Raw genomic sequence first — 23,362 nt, 5'->3', positions numbered from 1 at the left:
TGGTCTGTAACCTTAATGTCAATGTACGCCGAACTTTCTTATTTGGCCCTCTTTGCTTTGCTGATCAATGCACTGGTAAGATAAACATCTGCTTCCTGTATGTCACAACAAATAAACAGAGTTTCTATTAAGAATCAGAGTTAAAAGCCACAATTTCCAATAGAGTAACAAGCATTACTGGAGACAGAGAGAGCCCTAAGGTTATCTTCACCCATGAAAAGCTGTTTCATTATCAGACTAGTAAGCATTGTTGCCTGCCTCATGAGCTGCTGAAAGTGGTATAAGGATAAGAACTAGCATATATCAATGGTTCCCAACCCCCAGTGTATTATTACTTCAGATGCCCAAGATGAATGTTCTAGACACCATTTCTAAAGATTCTAGGGAAGTTGGCCTGGAAATCTGCAATTTGGACAAACACTTCATATAGCTGGTTCAAGTGGCCCATGTACCACACTTTAAATTGAAAAACACTAATTTTTATACACAGTACTCATGTCAAAGATCTATGTTTCATTCCACAGGTGGTGACATGGTTCAGAAAAGGTATCTTCAAAACTAAAATGGCTGAACACACTATCAAAGAGGCAGCCTTGAGATATTGGTGAACAACCTTACTTCAACCAAATATATTTAAATTATAGCAAATACTTAGTGCTTTTAATAATATTCAGTGCCTTAATGAAATATAAATATTTTACCAGCTTTGTTACTTCAGAAAGAAATGAAGGCTTACTGATCAGTGAGAATCACCTGAATTCTGGCTGTCATAAAAAGTTTCCCCCTGTTTATAGGATTGTAGTAGTTATGATTCTCAGGAGGAACAAGGGCTTATACCAGTGATTCTCAACTGGGGTGATTTTGTCCCCAGGGACATTTGGCAATGTCTAGAAACATTTCTGTTACAACTGCAGGGTAAGGGGGTGCTACTAGGATACTGGTAAACATTCTATAAATCACAGCAAAGTTCCCCTCACCCCACAAATGATTATCTAGCTCAAAATATCAACAGTGTCAAGGTTCAAAAACCCTGGTTTGTGCCATATACTCTAGTATTGTACAATGACTTAATTCCCTGTGGCCATTGAAAGGTACCACATGTTAGAGAAAAAAGAAAAAGCAGCTCAACATAAAAAATGTTTACAGCAAAAGCTGTTTTCTAAATGTACCACAACCCTCAACATACTAGAAAAACCTGTATTCCATAAGTCATCTCTAATGTAAGATACATTAAGTCTATTGTATCAAAATATTTAACGGAAGCAGGGGCTTCACTGCTCATTTTAGCAATGAATAAGTCAAGATTTAAAAAGAACAAACTGAAAATGTCCGAGTGAACCCAATGTTATGGACTGATTTGTATTTCCCAAAACTCCTGTCAAAGTCCTAACCCACAGTGTGACTATATTTATAGATAGGTCTTTAGGAAGATTATTAAGGTTAAATGAGGTCATAAAGGTATGGCCCTAATCCAATAAAGCTGGTGCCTTCTCCTTCCCCAAAAAAGAGAAGAAAAATAACATTCTTTTGAAACAAGTAAATGCATTTGCACACAGATTTCAAATAAATATGAAATTTAAAACTGTGTTGTACCTGGTAAAGTCTGGAGGAACAGGGGTGGTAACAAAGGATGCCATGGGCTTTCGATGAACTTGCTGAAACATCATGAGGATCTCTGAGCTCTTGGATATCAATTCACTCTTACTACAAGACCGCAACTGTGTGAAGAAAAAATTAGCTGAACACACAAACTTACTGTTCACTTCCCCCTCAATATTCCTAATAAAGAAGGAAATTACAAATTATTCTGATTATAGATGGAAAAAAAATGAGACAAAAAAATGACTCAGTTGGACATGGTAGCTCACGCCTGTAATCCCAGCATTTAGGAGGCTGAGGTGAAAGGACTGTCTGAGTACAAGGGTTTGAGAACAGCCTGGACAACTTGGCAAAGTACCTCATCTCTGCAATAAATCAAAAAATTAGCCGGGCATGGTGGCGCACACCAGTACCTACTGGGTACAATGTCCACTACCTGGTGATGACTATATTAAAAGCCCAGACTTCACACTACACAATATACGCATTAAGAAATCTGCAATTCTACCCCCAAATATATAAAAATAAAAAGTTAAAAATAAGTAAAAATTTTAAAAGTTCACATGAGAAGCCAGATGTGGTGGCTCACACCTATAATTCCAGCACTTTGGGAGGCTGAGATGAGAAGACTGCCTGAGCCCATGGGCTTGAGACCAGCCTAGGCAATTTGGCAAGACCTCATCTCTACAATTAAAAAAAAAAAATTAACCGGGCATGGTGGTACATGCCTGTAGTTCCAGTTACTTGGAAGGTTGAGGCAGAAGGATCACCTGAGTCCAGTAGGTCGAGGCTGCAGTAGCTGTGAGCGTGCCACTGCACTCCAGTCTGAGTAACAGAATGAGACTCCAACTCAAAAAAAAAAAAAAAAAAGTCCACATGAGGACACAGTAAGAAGGCAGTTACCCATAAGCCAAGGCAGGAGAAACCATAAATGATGCTCTGAATGTTTTCAAATTTTACACAAATACTATCAAGCTAATAAAACCATGAAGCCTACATTTTTCACTCGGTATTGTTTTGTTTTTTAAAGATAAGATCTTGATATGCTGCCCAGGCTGCAGTGCAACAGCTATCTATAGGTGCAATCACAGCACACTGTAGTCTCCAACTCCTGGGCTAACGCAATCCTCTTGCCTCAGTCTCTTCAGTAGCTGGGACCTACCATAGGCATGCACTTGACTTCAATATTCTTTTGATTATAAACTAAGTTATTAGTCCATGCCTACACAAGGTCAAGATCATCAATATCATCATCTTCCATCTCCACATCTGTCCCACTAGGTCTTCAAGGGAAATAACACTTATGAAGGTGTCGTCTCCTATAATAACAATACCTTCTTCTGAAAAACCTGACTGAGGATGTTTTATAGCTAACTTTATTTTTTATAAGCAGAAGGAGCATACTCTAAAATAATGATAAAAAGTACAGTTCATTAAACACTACTTGCAACATTCTGTTATTTTTTTGTATGTTTCAAATGCCAAAATGTTTATAAGGTAAATAAATAGTATTACATTTTTTTTTTTGAGTTGGAGTCTCACTCTGTCACCCAGGCTAGAGTGCAATGGCACACTCACAACCACCCCAGTGACAACTTGCTGGGCTCTGGCGATCCTTCCGCCTCAGCCTTCCAAGTAGCCGGAACTATAGATGCGCACTACCATGCCCAGCTAATTTTTTGATTTATTGTAGAGATGAGGTCTTGCCAAGTTGCCAGGGCTGGTCTTGAACCTGCGGGCTCAGGCAATCCACTCACCTCGACCTCCCCAAAGTGCTGGGATTACAGGCTGAGTCACCCAGCCTGGCCCAGTATTAAATTTTAAAAAGTACAGTACAATAAATACATAAACCAATAGCATAGATCTTTATTATAATTATCAAATATTACATACAGTCCATAATTACATATGCTATATACTTTAATATAACTGGCAGCACAGTAGGTCTGTTAACACTAGCTACACCATAAACATGTGAGTAATGCTTTGCACTGCAACATTACAATAGCTACAATGTCAGCAAACATCACTAAGCAACAGGAATATTTCAGTTTCATTAAAATTTTGTGGGACCACTATCATATGCAGTCTATCAAATGAAACGTCATTATTTGGCACATGTCTGTATATGGAAAGGTGTGTGTAGGCTATATGCATATACTATACCATTTGACATGGGGACTTTAGCGTCCATGGATTTTGTTATCCTTGGGGATGCCCTGGAATCAATCCCCCTCAAATGACAAGAAAGAAATGTTTTGAGAGGGATGTTTGGCTGTAATTTTTTATTTGTCTGTTTCTTTTGGCAGCTCTGCTAGCATTTGATTAATGTATTTTGAAGCTACACTATTAGGAACATAAACATCTGGATTCATTATCCCCATTACCACTGTGAAATAACCTTTATTCCTGGTAATACTGTTTGCTTTGAAATCTACTTTGTTAACAAAAAGTCATTTTAACTTTCTATTAACCAGTGTTACCATGCCATATTCTCTCCTTTTGTTTTTAGCGTATTTAGGCCTACATATGTAAAATGCATGTCATGTAGGCAGCAAATAGTTGGGTCTAGTTTTATTTTAATCCTATCTGACACTCTGATTCTTTTTTGTTGTTGTTGTTTTTTTAGTTGGAGTCTCACTCCATCACCCAGGTCACCCCAGAGTCAACCTGCTGGGCTCCGGCGATCCTTCTACCTCAGCCTCGCAAGTAGCTTGGAACTACAGGCATGCTACCACACCTGGCTAATTTTTTTTTATTTATCATAGAGATGAGGTCTTGCCAAGTTGCCCGGGCTGGTCTCAAACCCGCAGGCTCAGGCAATCCACTCGCCCCAGTCTCCCAAAGTGCTGGGATTACAGTCTGAGTCACCCAGCCCGGCCGACACTCTGATTCTTAACTGGAATGTTTAGAACCTTCACATTTAATGTGCTTGCTGATATGGTGAAGTTTGGTGTCTCATTTTACTATTTTCTATCTGCCTCATCTGTTTTTTTGTTCTTTTTGTTTTCTTTTCCTGTTTTTCCTTCTATTAACCCTTTGCACTTGGATGTCCCCTTGAGGGAACATCATAAATCTAGCAAACCACTCAGATAGCGCCCCCCCATCAAGGGACGATAAAGAGATTGCTGGTCATTATACAGGACAAACTTAGATAAGTGAAAATTTTTCAAAAATGTATGTTTCCTTGAAGTTTTCCATTCAAATTGTACAACAAAGCAAATAAAGAGACGGAATATATACTGAGATACAATTGATCAGTTGAGAAGTGGTTCTCAGGAATCATGAGTGCGTCCTTCCACATCTTCTTCAAACAACAGTTAACAATAAATTATATATTATTAACGCAGGAGGAAGACAATGAAACTGCACTACCTGCTCAAACAGAAAAACACACCAGGCACAGTGGCTCACACCTGTAATCCCAGCACTTTGGGAGGCAGAGAAGACAGAATTGCCTGAGACAGGGGTTCGAGACCAGCCTAGGCAACTTGGAGAGACCTTGTCTCTACAATAAAAATAAAAAAAAATTAGCCAGGCATAGTGGTGCACGGCTGTGGTTCCAGCTACTTGGAAGGCTGAGGCAGAAGGATCACCTGAGCCCAGCAGGTCGAGGTTGCAGTGGTTTTGAGCATGCCACCATACTCCAGCCTGGAAGACAGATTAAGATTCCCACTCAAAAAAAAACCCAAAAGAAAACACTAGATGGAAGATGTTAAACAAATTACTATTGCACAACATGTATCAATGAACCTGCAATGCATGTCAGTGACTGTTTCACATGTTAGAAAAACATAAGATAAAATTTTGATTTTTTGGTGATAAGTAAGTTCCTCAATGTCCAAAATTCCACTATAAGCCAAATATCATTACAATAAAATACGTGGTTCCAACACTTTACTATTTAATATGAAGTGATTCATTTTTCACTATTTCATAAAAAAAGTACAGTCAAGTTACTGGTGGTGATCCACAAGATGTCTCCAAGTACAAATGGTTAAAACAGACATTTAGAAATAAAGAGCTTTAAAATTATACATGTATATTATATAAATATACTTTTTAAATATTTAAATATCTATAATTCCTAAGTTAAAGATGATATTACAAATCAAAGTATAAATTATTAAAACACCAGAAATAGCCAGAGTATTTAGAAGAAAATTGTTAGTCTAAAAAGCAATTAAGGAAAAAAAACATAAATAAATGAGTTCAGTCTTCAACTACAGAAGCCAGAAAAAGAACAGCAGTGCATAAAACGGGAAGAAATCATAAAGACAGTGATACAATTAACAAAAGTGTGTCATAAAATAGTTGGGAAAAATCAACATAACCAGTATTGGATCTTGGAAAAACATCGGTTAAACAGAAGAAATCCTAGAACATGGTGGATCAAGAAAAATAAAGTGTCCAACAGCATATTCAGAAGAAAAAACAGAATACAACTTCAAAGAGTATAAATATTTAAAATAAAATTAACTTTTAAAATAACATACTTTTACTGTACCTTTTCTCTGTTTAGATACAAACTTATGATTATATTACAATTGTCTACAGTATCCAGTGTGATAACAATGCTGTATAGGTTTGTAGCCTAGAAGCAACAGGCTATGCCATATCACCTAGATGTATTTTTAAAATATAGAAGATAAAAAATAGTATACCTGTATAGGGGGCACTTACCATAAAAGAAATTTGCACCTATTCAGTAAATGGTGCTGGGAAAACTGGCTGACCACATGCAGAAGATTGAAACAGGACCCCTATCTATCCCCATGCACAAAGGTTAACTCCAAAAGGATCAGAGACCTAAATATAAAACATCAAACCATAAGAACCTTAGAAAAGGAAGGAAATACCCTCATGGAAATCGAAACTGGCACCCAATTCCTGAACAAAACCCGAAACCCACAGGTCATAAGAGAGAAGATAGACAAGTGGGACCTTATTAAACTGACAAGCTTCTGCAAAGCCAAAGAAACCATCAAGAGAGCAGGGAGACAGGGAAAAAGTATTTGCCAACTCCAGGTCTGACAAAGGCTTAACATCCTGGATCTACAAGGAACTCAAACGTGCTGAAAACAAAAAAACAAACAACCCCATTATAAAATGGGCAAAAGATATGAACAGACACTCCACAAAAGAAGATAACCGAGCAGCCAACAAACACATGAAGAAATGCTCAGCCTCACTAATCATCAGGGAGATGCAAATCAAAACCACACTGAGATACCACCTAAACTCCAGTCACAATGGCAATTATCAACAACTCAAAAAATAACAGCTGCTGGAGAGGGTGTGGTGAAAAGGGAACACTTCTACACTGTTGGTGGGAGTGTAAACTAGTGCAACCTCTGTGGAAAGCAGTGTGGCAATTCCTAAAAGCTCTAAAAATCGACCTTCCATATGACCCCACAATTCCCCTGCTGGGAATATACCCTGAAGACCTCAAATCACTCTATAAAAAAGATACCTGCACACGTATGTTTATCGCAGCGTTGTTCACAATACCAAGAACCTGGAAACAACCATGCTGCCCATCAAAAGAGAACTAGATTTAAAAAATGTGGTACATATACACGATGGAATACTACGCAGCCATAAAAAAGAACAAAATCATGAATTTCGCAGCAACCTGGATGAAACTAGAGTCTATAATACCGAGTGACCTCTCACAGAAACAAAGATCCGATTATCACATGCTCTCACTCATACAATGGACCTTGAGCATCCAATGGAATACTATAAGAAAATGACTGACGGTACTGGGAAACTATGGGGGGGGGGGAATGGGATTAACAGTAGCAAATATCTGTCTGGGGATGGGGAAACACCTCTTATCAACAGGGTACCTGAATGAAACGTAATTGTACACCTAACTCTTAACTGTACCCCACAAAATCATAATAAAAAATATTGATTAAAAAAAAAAAGAAATTTGCAGGACTGGAAGTTGCTCTGAGTGAATTAGTGAGTGGTCAGTGAGTGTGAAGGCCTGGCACATTACTAAATACTTCAGTAGACTATATAATAAACAATGTGAACTTAGACTATGCTAATTTAGGTTATGCTAAATAATTCTTTTTTTTTTTGAGTCAGTGTCTCACTCAGACTGGAGTGCAGCGACACAATCATGGCTCACTGAAGCCTCAAACTCCTGGGCTCAGGAAATCATTCTACCTTAGCCTTCCAAGTAGCTGGAACTACAGGTGAGCCCCACTATGCCTGCCTAGTCTTCTTCCCTTTTTGTAGAGACAAGGTCTCCCTATGTTTCTCAGGCTTGTCACTAACTCCTGGTCTCAAGCGATCCTCCCACCTTGGATTCCCAAAATAGGATTATAGGCATGAGTCACCATACTCGACGTATGCTAAATTTATTCTTTAAATTTCTACTGTATTTGTATTTGTATGCTGGTTTTTCTTCCCAATATACTGTTGGACACTTTACTTTTCTTCATTGACCTTGCTAGAGTATCTTCTATATAACTAATTTTTTCTAATTTAAAAAAAAAAATTTCTTTTTGGGATTGGCTGTAATGGGAAACTGCCAGGGGAGAGCGGAGGTGGGATTGGCAGTAGTGGGAAACTGCCAGTAGGGGGGCCATACTTCATCAACAACGGTACTTGCATAATGAATATTTATATACCTAACCCTGAATTGTATACCACATATTTAAAATTTAAAACTTAAAAAAATTTATTTAATAGGCTAAACTTATCTTTCTGTAACTTTCTCCTTTAAAAACTTTTAAATTTTCTTTACTTTTTTGATTCCTTTATAATAACACTCAGTTCAAACCACAAGCACACTGTACAGTTATACAAAACTATTTTCCTTCTTTATATCCTTATTCTCTATGCTCTTTAATATTTTGAATTTTTTTAAACTCTGTTTTTGTTTTGTTTTGTTTTTTTAAAGAGACAGACAGGGTCTGGTTTTGTTGACCAGGCTGGAGCACAGTGGCACAATCACAGCTCACTGTAGCCTTAAACTCCTGGGCTCAAGTGATCCTCCCCCCTCAGCCTTCTGAGTAGCTAGGAAATTAGGCACACGCCATCCTGCCTGGCTAATTTTTTTAAATGTTAAATCTTTTAAATTTTGATAAGCAAAAGACTTGAAAAGACACCTCAACAAAGAAGATATATGAATGGCAAATAAGTTCAGAAAGGATGTGCAACATCATTAGCATAAGGCAAATACTAATTAAAGCCACAATCAGATATTCTCATGAGAATGGCAAAAATGAAAAAGACTAACTATATCATGTGCTGACATGGATGTGGAGAAACTGGTACTCTGACACATTTCTGGTAAGAATACAAAATGTAACAATTACTTCAGAAAACTGTTATCAGTTACTTAAAAAGCTAATCATGCATCTACCAGTTGATTTGGCCATTCTACCCTAGGCGGACCCAAGAGAAAAAGAAATATTTATGCATGGAAAGGTTTGTTCATGAACATTCACAGCAGCTTAATCTTTAACAGCAAAAACTCAAATGTGGGGTTTATGGTCAATACAAATGAACATAAATAGTTGAATGCATAAACAAATTGTGATATATACATACAATGGAATAATACTCAGCAATAAAAGGGAAAAAAGTACTGATAAACAGCAAAAAAATGAATCTCCAATGATTTTGCTGAGTGAAAGAAGTTAAACATAAAATTAGTAATAGATTTATATAAAATTCAAGAATTTATATAAATTGTAGAATTTATATAAAATTCTAGAAAACGGCCGGGCTTGGTGGCTCAGCCTGTGACCCCAGCACTTTGGGACACCGAGGAGAGTAGACTGCCTGAGTCCGCAGGTTCAAGACCAGTCAGGGCAACTTGGTGAGACCTCGACTCTACAATAAATAAAAAATTAGCCAGGCATGGTAGCGCGCACCTGTTCCAGCTACTTGGAAGCCTGAGGTGGACGAATCGGCAGAGCCTAGCAAGTCGACGCTGGGGTGGCCATGAGTGTGCCACTGCACTCCAGCCTGGGCAATGAAGTAAGACTCTGACTCAAAAAAAAAAAAAAAAAATTCTAGAAAACACAAATTTACCAATAACAACAGAAAGCAAATCAGCAGTTGCCTGGAGAAGGAATGGTAGAAAAAGACAGTACAAAAAGGCACAAGGAAACTTTTGGGAATGAGTATGTTCACTATCTTGACTATGGTGAGGGTTTCACAAGTATTCAAGTTTACCAAATTATACAACATTTTAGATATATGCAGTTCCCTACAAATAACTTGAAAAAGGAAAAAATTAAAGGAAAAAAGATAAAACAATTGCATGCAGTTTATACCAATCATACCTCAATAAAGCTATTTTTTTAAAAACCCTACAGCACTTCAGGAGGTGGAGGTGAGAGGACTGCCTGAGTCCAGGGGTTCAAGACCAGCCTGGGCAACTTGGCAAGACCTCGTCTCTACAATAAAAATGAAAAAATTAGCCAGGCATGGTAGTGCAGGTCACCACCATGTAGTTCCAGCTACTTGGAAGGCTGAGGTGGAAGGATCACCTGAACCCAGCAGATCGAGGCTGCAGTGACCATGAGCATGAGCATGTCACTGCACTCCAACAACAGAGTTGAACTCCACCTCAAATAAATAAATAAACACTCATGCACACACACAACACCTAATGCATAAATCCTCTTTAGATCTCCACCCTTATTCCACCAGTAAAACTGCTGCACCACTCCACCAGAATTATTCTCTGGAAGGGATAAAATAGTTTCTGGACTATGGTAACAAGACATATAAATATAAGTGGTAGCAGTGAAGAAAAAGGAATATTTAATAAATATTTATGCACTGAATCCTACCAACTAAATTGCAAAGAAAAAATAAAAATATTTTCTGACATGTAAGCAAGAAAACTGTATTCTGATTACCCTTCATGGAATAATACTGAGGGAAGCAAGACACCAAAACAAGTTAACCAAGAGAATAGAAGCCATGAGACTCAAGAAACATGGAATTTAACACAAGAAGGAAGTGAAGAGAATCTCCAGGATGATTAAGAGAACAATCTCAGGAGAGTGCTGCATATAAGTCATACAGAAAAATTTAAGAATTATAAAAACAGCCGGGGGCAGTTGCTCACACCTGTAATTCCAGCACTTTGGAAGGTGGAGGCAAGAGGATTGTTGGAGTCAAGGGGTTTGAGACCAGCCTGGGCAGCTTGGTGAGAACTTGTTTCTACAACATACCAAAAAGTTAGCTGTGCATGGAGGCGCATGCCTGTGGTTCCAGCTACTTAGAAGGCTGAGGCAGAAGGCTCTCATGAGCCCAGGAGGTCGAGGCTGCAGTGGCCATGAGCCTGCCATGGCACTCCAGCCTGGGCAACAGAGTGAGATTCCTACTCAAAAAAAAAAAAAGAATTATAAAAAACAAATTCAGCCAGGCGCAGTGGCTCAGGTCTGTAATCACAACACTTTGGGAGGTAGAGGTGAGAGGACTGCCTTAGCCCAAGGGTTCGAGACCAGCCTGGGCAACTAGGCAAGACCTCATCTCTATAACAAATAAAAAAAATTAGCTGGGTATGGTGATGTGCGCCTACAGTCCCAGCAACTTGGAAGGCTGAGGCAGAAGGATCACCTGAGCCCAGCAGGTCAAGGCTGCAGTGGCCATGAGCATGCCACTGCACTCCAACCTGGGCGACAGAGTGAGACTCCAACTCAAAAAATAAAAATAAAAATTCAAAAGGAATATGTCAAATATTTATGCAACACTATATATTTTATTGACTCATTTACTATATGCTTTATACTCATCCATCCCAATATAAAACATAAACTCTATGAGGTCAGAATTTTTGCCATTTTGTTCACAACTGTATCCCAAACTTCTAAAATAATGTCTGCTACCAAATTGGTATTCGATGGCTATTTTCTCAATAAATAAAAATGCTAAATTTTAGCATAAGAATCACTATATGTAAGTAACTAGCAAGAATATAATTTCTCAAAGCCATCACATAAGTCACAATGTAAGGAAATTTTAACTATTTATAGATTCACAGATTCCTATGGGTTATTTTCAGTAAAAAAAATTCTATTCTTACAAAGCAGAGTAAATCCTACTAATGCAGTTCCCAAACATGACACAGAGAAAATCTGAAAATAAGCTGATTTCTACTTCATAAAAATCTCCATTATAACACAAAGATTCGCAGATCTTTTGATTTAATATAGATAACCTGTCAAAACAAACTCTTTAAAGCACACAAACCAAAAAGGATGAAGACTATCTCACTACATTTAGTATTTTATCACCTGGTGTTCCACCTCTTGAAGTAAGGATTCCAACAGCTCTGTTTCTTGGGTTAGAGATGTTTTCTGACCTGTTTAAAAACAACAAAACATCAACACTCAGGCTCATTACTGGTTTAAGAATGAAATTAACATCCACTGAACTTATTCAGTAACAAGAAATACATTTCAAGTTAGCAAAAGTTCTTCATTACAGCTACCCTAAAACTTTTAGCTTTAAGAGGTCGGATTTACTACTGCGGCAGTCTTGAAAAGAGAATTTCAGGTTGGGCATGGTGGCTAATGCCTGTCATGCCAGCACTTTCGGAGGCCAAGGCAGGAACATAGCTTGAAGCCAGGAGTTTGAGAACAGCCTCGGCAACAAAGGAAAACCCTGTGCATACATAAAATAAAAAATAATTTGAAAACAACAAAAGCAGGGTAAGTTCAGTTACTAGAAAGAAAAATTATTTCACTGAGTTATAAAGTTAGTAAAATTAAGAGATATGCACCGTGGTATTATTTGACTTCTAGTTAATTCAGTAAAATAAATGAAACCATGAGGCAAATTCACTCAAGAACAAGATCACATGCAAATATATCTTTGGCTACTATTCAAGACCACGTAAACTGAAAAACTCTCAATTTTAAAAGTCCTACTACATACCAATATTCCAGTACTCTACATGGCTTAAATGAACATAAGGGAATCTCAAATACCATCTAAAGTCCATCTACAAAAAATAAGATCAACTACATGTATAACTGACTGCAATTGAGGGTCTAAGAACAATTATGATTTACACTTACATAAAAGCATTATTTAAGTGGCATTGTTACTTGTATAATCAATACCTAAAGTTTTCTTCTACTTGCCCCATTATGAGGATGAACTATGTTGTTCAATCTAACTAAAAGAATAATTTTGTTTGTTTGTTTGAGATGGAGTCTCTGTCGTCCAGACTGGAGTACAGTGGCCGCTACCGGTCACCGCAGCCTCGACCTGCTGGGCTCCGGCGATCCTTCCGCCTCAGCCTTCCGAGTAGCTGGAATTACAGGCATGCGCTACCACGCCCAGCTGAATTTTTGATTTATTGTAGAGATGAGGTATCGTTGCCCAGGCGGGTCTCGAACCCGCGGGTTCAGGCAATCCACTCACCTCAGCCTCCCAAAAGCACGGGATTACAGGCTGAGCCACCAAGCCCAGCTAAAGAATGATTTTAAAAACCATTTGCTGCTGGGCCTATAGAAAAAAACCTAAAGATCAGATAGTATAGATTTATAATATAAAAATAATTCATGAAATGATATGAAAATATCAAAACTCAAAGATATCTGCATCATATTTTTTAAAAGTTAAAAATAAAATAGATATATCAAGGCACAGTGGCTCATACTATAATCCTAGCACTTTAGGAGGTCAAGGCAAGAGGACTACTTGAAGCCAGCCTGGGCAATATAGAGAGACCTTATCTCTAAAAAAAAAAAAAAAAAAAAAATTAGCCTAGTGTGGTGACGCATGCCTGTAGTCCCAGCTATACCACAGGCAAAGATCAAAGGATTGTTTCAGTTCAGGACTTTGAGACCATGGTGAGCCATTATTTCGCCACTGTACTCTAGCCTGGGCAACAGAGTGAGACCCTGACTCAAAAGAATAAATAAATAAAACAGACAAAATAGCATTTTGGATGACACAAAGGCAAGGTTAAAACTTTGGACCAAGACAGTTAGTTTAAAAAAATTATTTTTTCACACCTTATTGAAGTATATATATTTCATGTTTCACTATGATTAAAAAAATCCAAAGCTAATTTTCAGTCAGCAAAAACACTGGGTAAACTAAGATCACCAAACCAAACCAAACCAACTTTAACACTGCACAAGACTTAAATCTTATGTTCAAAACTAGGCTTCACAACAAAAGAATAATGAAGGAATCTTTCAAAAATCAAAAAGATAAGCAATAAATACAATTAACAGATTTTAAAGGAGACCTAAAGAAAATAGCTGGGTGTGATGGCTCACACCTATAATCCCAGCACCTTTGGGAGGTCGAGGTGGGCGGATCACTTGAGTCCAGGAGTCTGAGACCAGCCTGGGAAACATAGCGAGACCTTATCTCCACAAAAAATTAGCCAGGCATGGTGGTGCTCACTTGTACTTCCAGCTACTTGGGATGCTAAAGTAGAAGGATCAACTGAGCCCAGGAATTTGAGGCTGTAGTGAGCCAGTATCATGCCACTGGTCTCCAGCCTGGGCAACAGAGTGAAACCCTGACTCAAAAAAAAAATAATGAGACCTGTAAGAAACCAAAAGCCAAGACTAACTCTCTAAAAAAAAGCTGAGGGAACTACCCTGGTATTTACAAATATCAGTTATTCACCTTCAAATGAAAATGGACTGAAAGAAAACAGGACATTAGTAGTAGGAATTTTTATTAGATTTGAAAAAAGCTACTTAATGACATCCTTTTGCCATTAGGATTCTCATCGTTTCATAGTCATTAGGCTTTGAAAACTTTTTCTCTCCAATCATTCTAAATACAAATCAGGTATCTGTCTAGCTTGTAACAACATGGAGTTGCCTAAAATTTCAAGATTCCTAGCCTGCAACAACTCACAAGTCTTACTCTTCAAAGATTGAAACCCAAGGAGGTTCAAAGCACCATGCGCCCCAGTAGAATACAAAAACACTTACCCATAAGTGTTATAAGCTTATTCTTCAACTGTGTGTCTAGCCGAGCAATCATCATCTCCACTGCATTCCTAATTTCCCGAACACGTTCATCTTTTGCATTTCTTACAGCTTCTACATTTCTTTCCTAGAAGATAAACAGACAAAAAGAATTCTAATTGGAGTTTTAAAACATAAACAAGCAGATATTAATGCAATCACACTACAATTAATCAGTAAGTTGATTCTCTCTTTTAAAAATATAAGTCAAAAACTGTATTTTTATTTTATTTATTTGAGAGAGAGAGGTCTCTCTATATTGCTCAGGCTGGTCTCGAATTTCTGGGCTCAAGTGATCTTCCTGCCTCAGCTTCCCATGTACCTGAGACTGTAGGCAACAGCATTTTTAAGTTGTTGATACAGCATAAGTAACTCACAGTTTTTAAAAATTCTGTGCATTGAAGTGAAAGTTAAAGATTCTTCGGGCTTGGTGGCTCAGCCTGTAATCCTGCGCCTTGGGAGGCTGAGGTAAGTGGATTGCCTGAGCCCGCGGGTTCGAGACCCACCTGGGCAACTTGATTAGACCTCATTTCTACAATAAATCAAGAAATTAGCTGGGCCTGGTAGCGCATGCCTGTAATTCCAGCTATTTGGAAGGCTGAGGAGGAAGGATCGCCGGAACCCAGCAGGTCGAGGCTGTGGTGGCCAGGAGTGGCCACTGCACTCCAGTCTGGGCGACAGAGGAGACTCCAACTCAAAAAAAAAAAACAAAAAAAAAAACAACAAAAAAACAGAAATAGTAAAGCCACTTTTCATCCTAAAAAAACCCTAAGACAAAAGAAATTTTTTAAAAAACCAATACCTACTGAAATTGACAAAATTTTGTTTTTGTTTTCTGAACTAAATACAAAAAGGAAAAAAAAGATTTTCCAAGACTGCAGAGTAGCGTATGCAATATATTTCAAATAGATATCATAGAAAATAAAGAGCAATCTTTTTCAAATTTACTATTATAAAAATATGAGCCTGGGCAACATAGCAAGATCGCACCTCTATAAAAAAATGCAAAATTAAGTTAGGCGTGGTGGTACACACCTCTAATCCCAGCTACTCAAGAGGCTGAGGCAGAAGGATTGCCAGAGTCCAGGAGACTGAGGCTGCAGTGTGCTGTGATCATGCCACTGCACTCCAGCCTGGGAGACAGAGTGAGACCCTGTCTCAAAAAAAAAGAGAATCTCAACCTACACAACAACCTCCTTAATGATCATATTATGTTTCCAAGAATAAATAATAAGAAAAAGATAGTTGGATGAAGAACAAATAGAAACCACACAGGTTGTTTATATTTCAAAATGACTTGTAGTATATATGAAGTTCAAAAACACTATTACCTACATAAAGAAAATTACAGGCTGGGCACACTGGCTAATGCCTGTAATCCTAGCTCTTTGGGAGGCCAAGGTGGGAGGAGTTCAAGACCAGCCCAGGCATCACAGCAAGACCTCACTTCTATAAAATTTTTGTAAAAAATCAAAAAATTAGCTGGGCATGGTGACACACACCTGAGTAGTTCTAGCTACTCAGGAACCTGAGGCAGAAGAATCACCTAAGCCCAAGAGGTAGAGGCTACAGTGAACCTCTGTGATCACACCACTGCATTGTGACCTGGACAAGAGAGTGAGACTCCAACTCCAAAAAATAACAAGAATATTACAAATAATGGTCTGATTCCTGATGAGGAAAAATAAAGACAACATCTGTTTTTAAGTTATGAAATGGTCTAAAAACCTCACTTATAAATATCATTCTGGCAACTTGAGACAAAATTTATTCAAAAAATATATTTGGGGCAGGGAGTGGTAGATCAAGCCTATAATTCCAGAACTTTGGAAGGCAGAGGAGGGAAATTCCTTTAGCCTAGGAGTTCAAGACCAGCCTAGGAGACATAGCAAGATCTCATCTCTCCAAAATTTAAAAAATTAGCCAGGCGTGGTGGTGCACACTGGTAGTCCCAGCTACTTGGGAGGTTAAGGAGGATCGCCTCAGCCCAGGAAGTTGAGGCTTCTGTAAGCCGTGATTGTGCCACTGCACTCCAGCCTAGATGACAAAATGAGACTCTGACAAAAAATAAATCAGATGACAAAGTGAGACCGGACTCAAATAAACAAATAAATAAATGATATATATTTTGTACTTGTTTAGAGTTTATTGTTTTTACATAGAAGTAACATTATAATTAATAAATAGTTCACCAAAACTGTTTGACCTATACAATATCTGAAGAGCAGTGTTAAATATTACTCTTTCACCTCTGTGGTTCTATTTCACAACATCAGAAATAGTTCATTCCTTGGTAGAAAAATCTCTCCCAAAAGTGGGGATCCAAAGAATATATAACTTAATGGCTCTGTAAAAGACAGTATCAACTCAGTTTAGAAGTCAATTACACTGTCACAGACTTCTTTAACTCACTGATTTTTAAATTTCTCTGGCTCCAACTGCTTCCTTTGATTGCAAATATCTCAGCTAGTCTGAAGCTGATGAGATTGATTATAGATACAGCCAATCAAATTTGAAAATCTTTATTTCAACTTCTGATTGATTTATATTATATGTATTATCATATATTACAGATTAAAAACAGAATTATAATAGTTTAGTAGTAGTCTTACCACTTCTTGAACTAAGCTGATCAGTTCCATGAGACGCCGACGAAGTTTGGCTACCTCTTCATTCACTTTAGTGACATGCTGCTCATAAATTTCTGCCAAAGGTTTAAAGGTATGTCCACCATGCTAGTTAAATTAATAAGAGTAGTTTTAGAAATTTATCATTTTATCTGCATTTACATTCCTCTGCAGCATTCTATGGACACTAATAAGCTGGTAAATATGTTTTCTTTTTTTTAACTAGTAAATATTTTCAAATAAATTCTATCTAAATTTTTTTAAAACAGGGCAGTGTTTGCTTAAAATCACAGAAGCATGTAGAAATTCCTTCAAGACTGTAAATAAAGGATGTTAGCAAAATACTCACATTTACCTAGAAATCAACTAATTAAAAAGGACCAAAATCCTTAATCATGGCCCAAACTATCTGCTACAACCTGATCAGTCACTCCTCTCTCAGACAATGCTAGCGTTCTTCCAGGTCCTCAAATTTTTCACTAGGCCTTTGGAAAAGTTCATCCCTCTTATTCAAAAATAATTCTCCATCTTCTGTCGCCCATTTCTGTACCTCTTAACTCTACTTATCCTTTGGAGCTTAGTTCAGGCTTACAGGGTCAGACCCAGTAATTATGCCTTCTCATTAGCTCTCTATATTAAAAAGACACTTGAGAAAAAACCCTGGTTACAAAATTAGTAAAAGCAATGAACCCACTTCCAATGCCAAAAAGAATTACTATAGATAGAAGGTTGGTATAAATTAGCTCACAAATCTATTTGCTGATTCAACTCACAGAACAATTTTTTGTAGCTAACAATCTAAAAATAATTTCTTATCCAATTATTCATAACTCTCTTAACTATTAACTAGAATTATTAAATTTCTAATACAGGAAACTTCCTATAAAAGATAAGCTCTTATCAGAATTGTCTCATTTAGCCAAAGTACCCCACTATGGTTTCCAAAACAAAATAGATGTAGGGTTTTTATTTATGAATTTATTTTTAGTAGGAGTCTCACTCCGTTACCCAGGCTGGAGTGCAGTGGCGTGGTCACAGTCACCACAGCCTCAACCCTGATGGGCTCAGATGATTGTGAGAACTTACTTTTTGCCAGTCAGTCCATTAGTATTCTAATTCTAACAGAAAGCTCTCTGAATTGAGCTCTATTCAATCAATTTGGCTTGCTATTCTTTCCTTAAGACATACCGATACCCAAAGAATGATAATTTCTCATGGCTAACAGGCAACTGTAGATGCCTATCCACTTCTGCTCCCCCATCGCCTATTTTGCCCACCAAGAACTATTATGTTTATTATTAACCTATTTACTTATTTGCAGGTCTTTTGTTGTAGGATCAATTGTACTTACTGTAAGTAATTTAATTAAATATTAAGCAAACAACAAAACACAACAATAAGATAAAAGGCTGCTTCTAGGAAAACTACCGTGAATGTTTTAGATGTAATAAAGGTAGACTGCCTTTAAAAAGTTGCTTTTTGGGCTGGGCACAGTGGCTCATGCCTGTAATCCCAATACTTTGGGAGGCAGAGGTGAGAGGAATGCCTGAGTACAGAGGTTCGAGACCAGCCTGGGCAACTTGGCAAGACCTCGTCTCTACAGTAAATCACAAAATTAGCTGGGCATGGTGGCACGTGCCTGTAGTTCCAGCTACTTGGAAGACTGCGGCAGAAGGATCACCTGAGTCCAGCAGGCCAAGGCTGCGGTGGCTGTGAGTGTGCCACTGTACTCTAGCCTGGGCGACAGAATAAGACATGGACTCAAAAAAGAGAGAATCTAAAAAACAAGAAAGAAAAAAAAATTTCGATATGTACACTCATATTGTTTCACAAGTATTTAGCTTCTTGCTCCTTTTTAAAGAAACCAAAAGTGGAAATCATGGCCAGTATATCAGATCAACTGACCTTTAATAAAACAACTATTTTAAAAGGACCCTGACCCCACAACAAAAGACCTGCAAATAAATACCGTATATGGCTCACAGGTGTTCGGTTAATATATTATAAGGGGTGCATCAAACATCTCACAAAAGAAATTCTTCTGGAATAACCAAAGGTGCATACCTTTAATAAACCGCCCACAAAGCAGATACATTTTTTCACTGTACAAGCAAGAATAAAATGATACTATTTTTCTAACTAAATCAAAAGTATTTCAGTGCCTTCAAGTCTCTAAAAAGAATATGCTGAATTTGTTCTCACCATTCCTCCCCAAAGCGCACACTGATGGCAAATACACTTCTTACAAGTCCAGCAAAATACACTAAGCTTTTCATGGTGATTTTCACATCTATACATTATGAAAAGAAAGTAAAGTTATAAATTAAATAAATTAAAATTGAAACATAATTAGCTCAACAAATTCCTAAGCTTAGGCAAATGGTCAATTTTAAACAACCATGCCTCAGGAAACACTGAATAAAATGTAATCCATAGTTTCTGTTAATGAAGCTAAAGAATCATATGTGGACAAAATTTTTCAAGTACTGTTTTCATTAATCTGGACTTTACAATCACATGCAAAATATTGTTTCTTTTTTTTTTTTTTTTAGGCGGCACAAGCGCGCCTCTATTGTTGAGAACAGCTTGTGTGTGGGGGGCCTTCCGGAATAAACCGGAAGGCCTGCTAGACAAATTCTAAAAGAGCTGCAACACTAATACTGTTTCTTTTAAAAAGTACAGATATTGCATCATTTCCTAGCATCACTATAATGATAAATTTTATTCTACTACTACATTTTGAGAGAGTGTTTAATAATCAGACTCATTATGTGTCTATACCTACATGACCATGTGTGCATGCACAAATACTTTTCCTACATGTGGTCACTTGTAACAATAATCAAGACATGTGATTAACTGCACAATGTAATACCAAATCTTCATGGAAAATTAACAATTCAGTTTTAAGATTTCTCTTAAACTCAATATACACATGCAAAACAATGAAGTTGTTCTGGACCAAATTATGTCCCCCCAAAATTCATATGTTAAAGACTTAACCTCCAATGTGAATGCATTTGGAGATAAAGCCTTTAAGGAGGATAATTAAGATTAAATGATACCATAAGGGTGAGAAACGAATCCAACAGAACTGGTGATCTAATAAGAGGAAGAGACATCAGGAGTGTACATGCACATAGCAAAGGCCATGTGACGTCAGAGGTAGAATGTGATTGTCAAGGAGAGACGGAGGCCTTACAAGAAACCAGCCCTCCCTATACTTTGATATCATTAACTGTGAAAAAATGAATTTTTATTGTTTAAGCCACCCAGGCAGTGGTACTGTTATGGCAGCCCTAACAGACTAATACAGACCCTTACGTTACACCATATATAAAAATGAACTAAAAAGGGGTCAAAAACCTAAACATAAGACCTAAAACCATAAAACTCTTCGAGGAAAACATGGGGAGGAAGCTTCATGACACTGATTTGGCAGTAATTTCTTGTATATGACACCAAATATTCAGGCAACGATAGTAAAAAAGATACACTGAACTGCATCAAAAATTTAAAACGTCCAAGCATTAAATGTCAGAATTAACAGAAAGAAAAGGCAACCAATGGAAGAAAATTTTCAAATCATATATCTAACAAAGGTTAATATCCAGAATACATAGAACTCCTAAAACTCAACAAATAACCTTGACTTTTAAATGGGCAATTCTTGAATATACATTTCTCCAAAGAAGATATACAAATGGCCAAAAAGCAGATGAAAAGATTCTCATCACCATTAATCATTAAGGAAATGAAAATCCAAACCTCATACCCATTATGATGGTTGCTATTTAAAAAAAAAAAAAAAAAAGTGTTGACCAGGATATGGAGAAAATGGAATCCTTGTACACTGTTGGTGGGACTGTAAAACAGTGGTCATAATGGAAAACAGTATGGATGTTCCTCAAAAAATTAAAAATAGAATTATGCACACCTCATCAACAAGGGTACCTGCATAATCAATGTTTGTATACCTAACCCTGAATTGTACCCCACAACTTTAAAAGAATAAAAATAAAATAAATAATATTAAAAAAAGAAAAACTAAGGTATCACTGTCTCCAATAAATATCCTAAAATCAGAAAATCTGCCCAAAATCTAAAAAAAATTTTAAAAATAAAAAAAGAATTATCATATAATCTAGTAATTCCACTTCTGGATATACATCCAAAAGGACGGTACTCCCTTCAGCAGCCCATACAATAAAATTGGAATGATACATCCGAAAGGACTGAAAGTAGAGTCTTTTTTTTTTTTTTTTTTTGAGTTGCAGTCTCATTCTGTAGCCCAGACTGGAGTGCAGTGGCTGCTCCTGGCCACTGCAACCTGAACTGCTGGGCTCCGGCGATCCTTCCGCCTCAGTCTTCCGAGTAGCCGGAAATACAGGCACGCGCTATCACACCTGGCTAATTTTTGACTTATTGTAGAGATGAGGTCTCGCCAAGTTGCCCAGGCGGATCTTGAACCCGCGAGTTCAGGCAATCCACTCACCTCAACCTCCCAAAGCCGGGATTACAGGCTGAGCCACTGAGCCCAGCTGAAAGTAGAGTCTTAAAGACATGAACGCCCAAGTTCACAGCAGCATTACTGACAATAGCTAAAAAGTGGAAGCAACCCAAATGTTGACAGATGAAAGGATAAATCAAAAACAATGACATATACATTATTCAGTATTAGTCTTAAAAAGGAAGGAAATTCTAGCATATGCTACAATGCTGACGAACCTTAAGGACATTATGCCAAGAGAAATAAGGCAGTCACAAAAATACAAGTAATGTATGACTTTGCTGGTGTGTGTGTGTGTGTGTGTGTGTGTGTGTGTGTGTGTGTGTGTATGAGTTAGAGTCTTGCTCTGTCGCCAAGGCTGGAATGCAGTGGGGTATGATAATAGCTCAATGCAGCCTGGAACTCCCAGGCTCAAGGGATCCTCCAGACTCAGCCTCCGGAGTATTCGAGACCACAGTCATGTGTCACCATGCCCAGCTAATTTCTTGACTTTTTTACAGAAATGAGGTCTTGCTATGTTGCCCAGGTTGGTCTCAAACCCCTGGTCTCCACCAATTCTCCCACCTCAGTCTCCCAAAGCACTGAGATTACAGACAGGAGCTACCAAACCCAGCCTGATTTTACTTCTATGAAGTATCTAGAGTAGATAAATCCACAGAAACAAAAAGTACAATGGTGGCTTTCAGGGAATCGTGGAAAGAGGGAAAGGAAAGTTGTTATTTAATAGGTATAGTTTCAGATTTGCAAGATGAAAAAATTCTGGAGATTGGTTGCACAACAATGTGAACATACTTAACACAAATAAATCACACACTCTAAAAGGGTTAAGATGGTAAACTTTATGTTATGTACATTTTACTACAATTAAAATTTTTTTTTGTTCTTTATTTTGTTTTGAGACAGGGTCCTTCTATGCTGCCCAAGTTGGTATCGAACTCCCGGGCTCAAGCAATTCTCCCATCTTGGCCTGAGATTACTTGTGAGCCACTGTGCCTGGTCAAAATTTTTTAAATTAAGTTTTCTCTTACTTATACAGCAGACAGGCTGGCATTTTTTATACTTGATCTTAACCAAATGACTGAGAAGCAATATACACTTAAAAAAATTTTTTTTTTTGGCCAGGCTCTGTGGCTCAGCCTGTAAACCCAGCACTTTGGGAGGCCAAGGTAAGTGGATTGCCTGAGCCTGTGGGTTCGAAGCCCACCTGGGCAACTAATGAGACCTCATCTCCACAATAAATGAAAAATTAGTCAGGCATGGTAGCACACCTTGCCTCTTTTTGGACCTCTTTTATTGGAGCCTCTTATAAAAGGAATGGAACCACTGCAGTTTGCTAATCTGCCAACCCTTATTCTTTGCTATTTGATTCCTACTGGCCCCCTTGGTTTGCTGAAGATGCATATAGGCCATTGATTAAGAGTTCTGGTAAATTTTTGGGGGGTTTTTTTTTTTATGTTGGAGTCTCGCTCCATTGCCCAGACTGGAGTGCAGTGGCCGCTCCTGGCCACCGCAGCCTTGTCTGCTGGGCTCTGGCGATCCTTCCGCCTCAGCCTTCCGAGTAGCTGGAATTACAGGGGCGCGCTACCATGCCCGGCTCATTTTGATTTATTGTAGAGATGAGGTCTCACTGCCCAGGCGGG

The 23,362-nt window shown here is 37.9% G+C and overlaps 1 protein-coding gene across 6 annotated transcripts in view; it reads right to left on the bottom strand.

Moving 5' to 3' along the window:
* The window catches only part of TRIM37 (tripartite motif containing 37), a 135,266-nt gene that overhangs the window by 97,663 nt on the left and 14,241 nt on the right, over positions 1–23,362 (bottom strand). For all 6 annotated transcript variants that reach the window (XM_008068290.2, XM_021717693.1, XM_021717692.1 and 3 more), the window contains 5 exons: positions 19,415–19,502; positions 17,198–17,320; positions 14,550–14,673; positions 11,877–11,944; positions 1,594–1,718 (listed from right to left, as the gene is read on the bottom strand). In XM_008068290.2, the coding sequence (XP_008066481.1) occupies positions 1,594–1,718; positions 11,877–11,944; positions 14,550–14,673; positions 17,198–17,320; positions 19,415–19,502 (528 nt within the window). The remainder of the gene's footprint in view (positions 1–1,593; positions 1,719–11,876; positions 11,945–14,549; positions 14,674–17,197; positions 17,321–19,414; positions 19,503–23,362) is intronic.

The sequence above is a fragment of the Carlito syrichta genome, unplaced genomic scaffold (genome assembly GCF_000164805.1).
Source record: "Carlito syrichta isolate Samal-C Ts95f unplaced genomic scaffold, Tarsius_syrichta-2.0.1 Scaffold309926, whole genome shotgun sequence".
In the NCBI taxonomy this organism is placed as follows: domain Eukaryota; kingdom Metazoa; phylum Chordata; class Mammalia; order Primates; family Tarsiidae; genus Carlito; species Carlito syrichta.
This window is presented reverse-complemented; position numbering and strand designations above follow the sequence as displayed.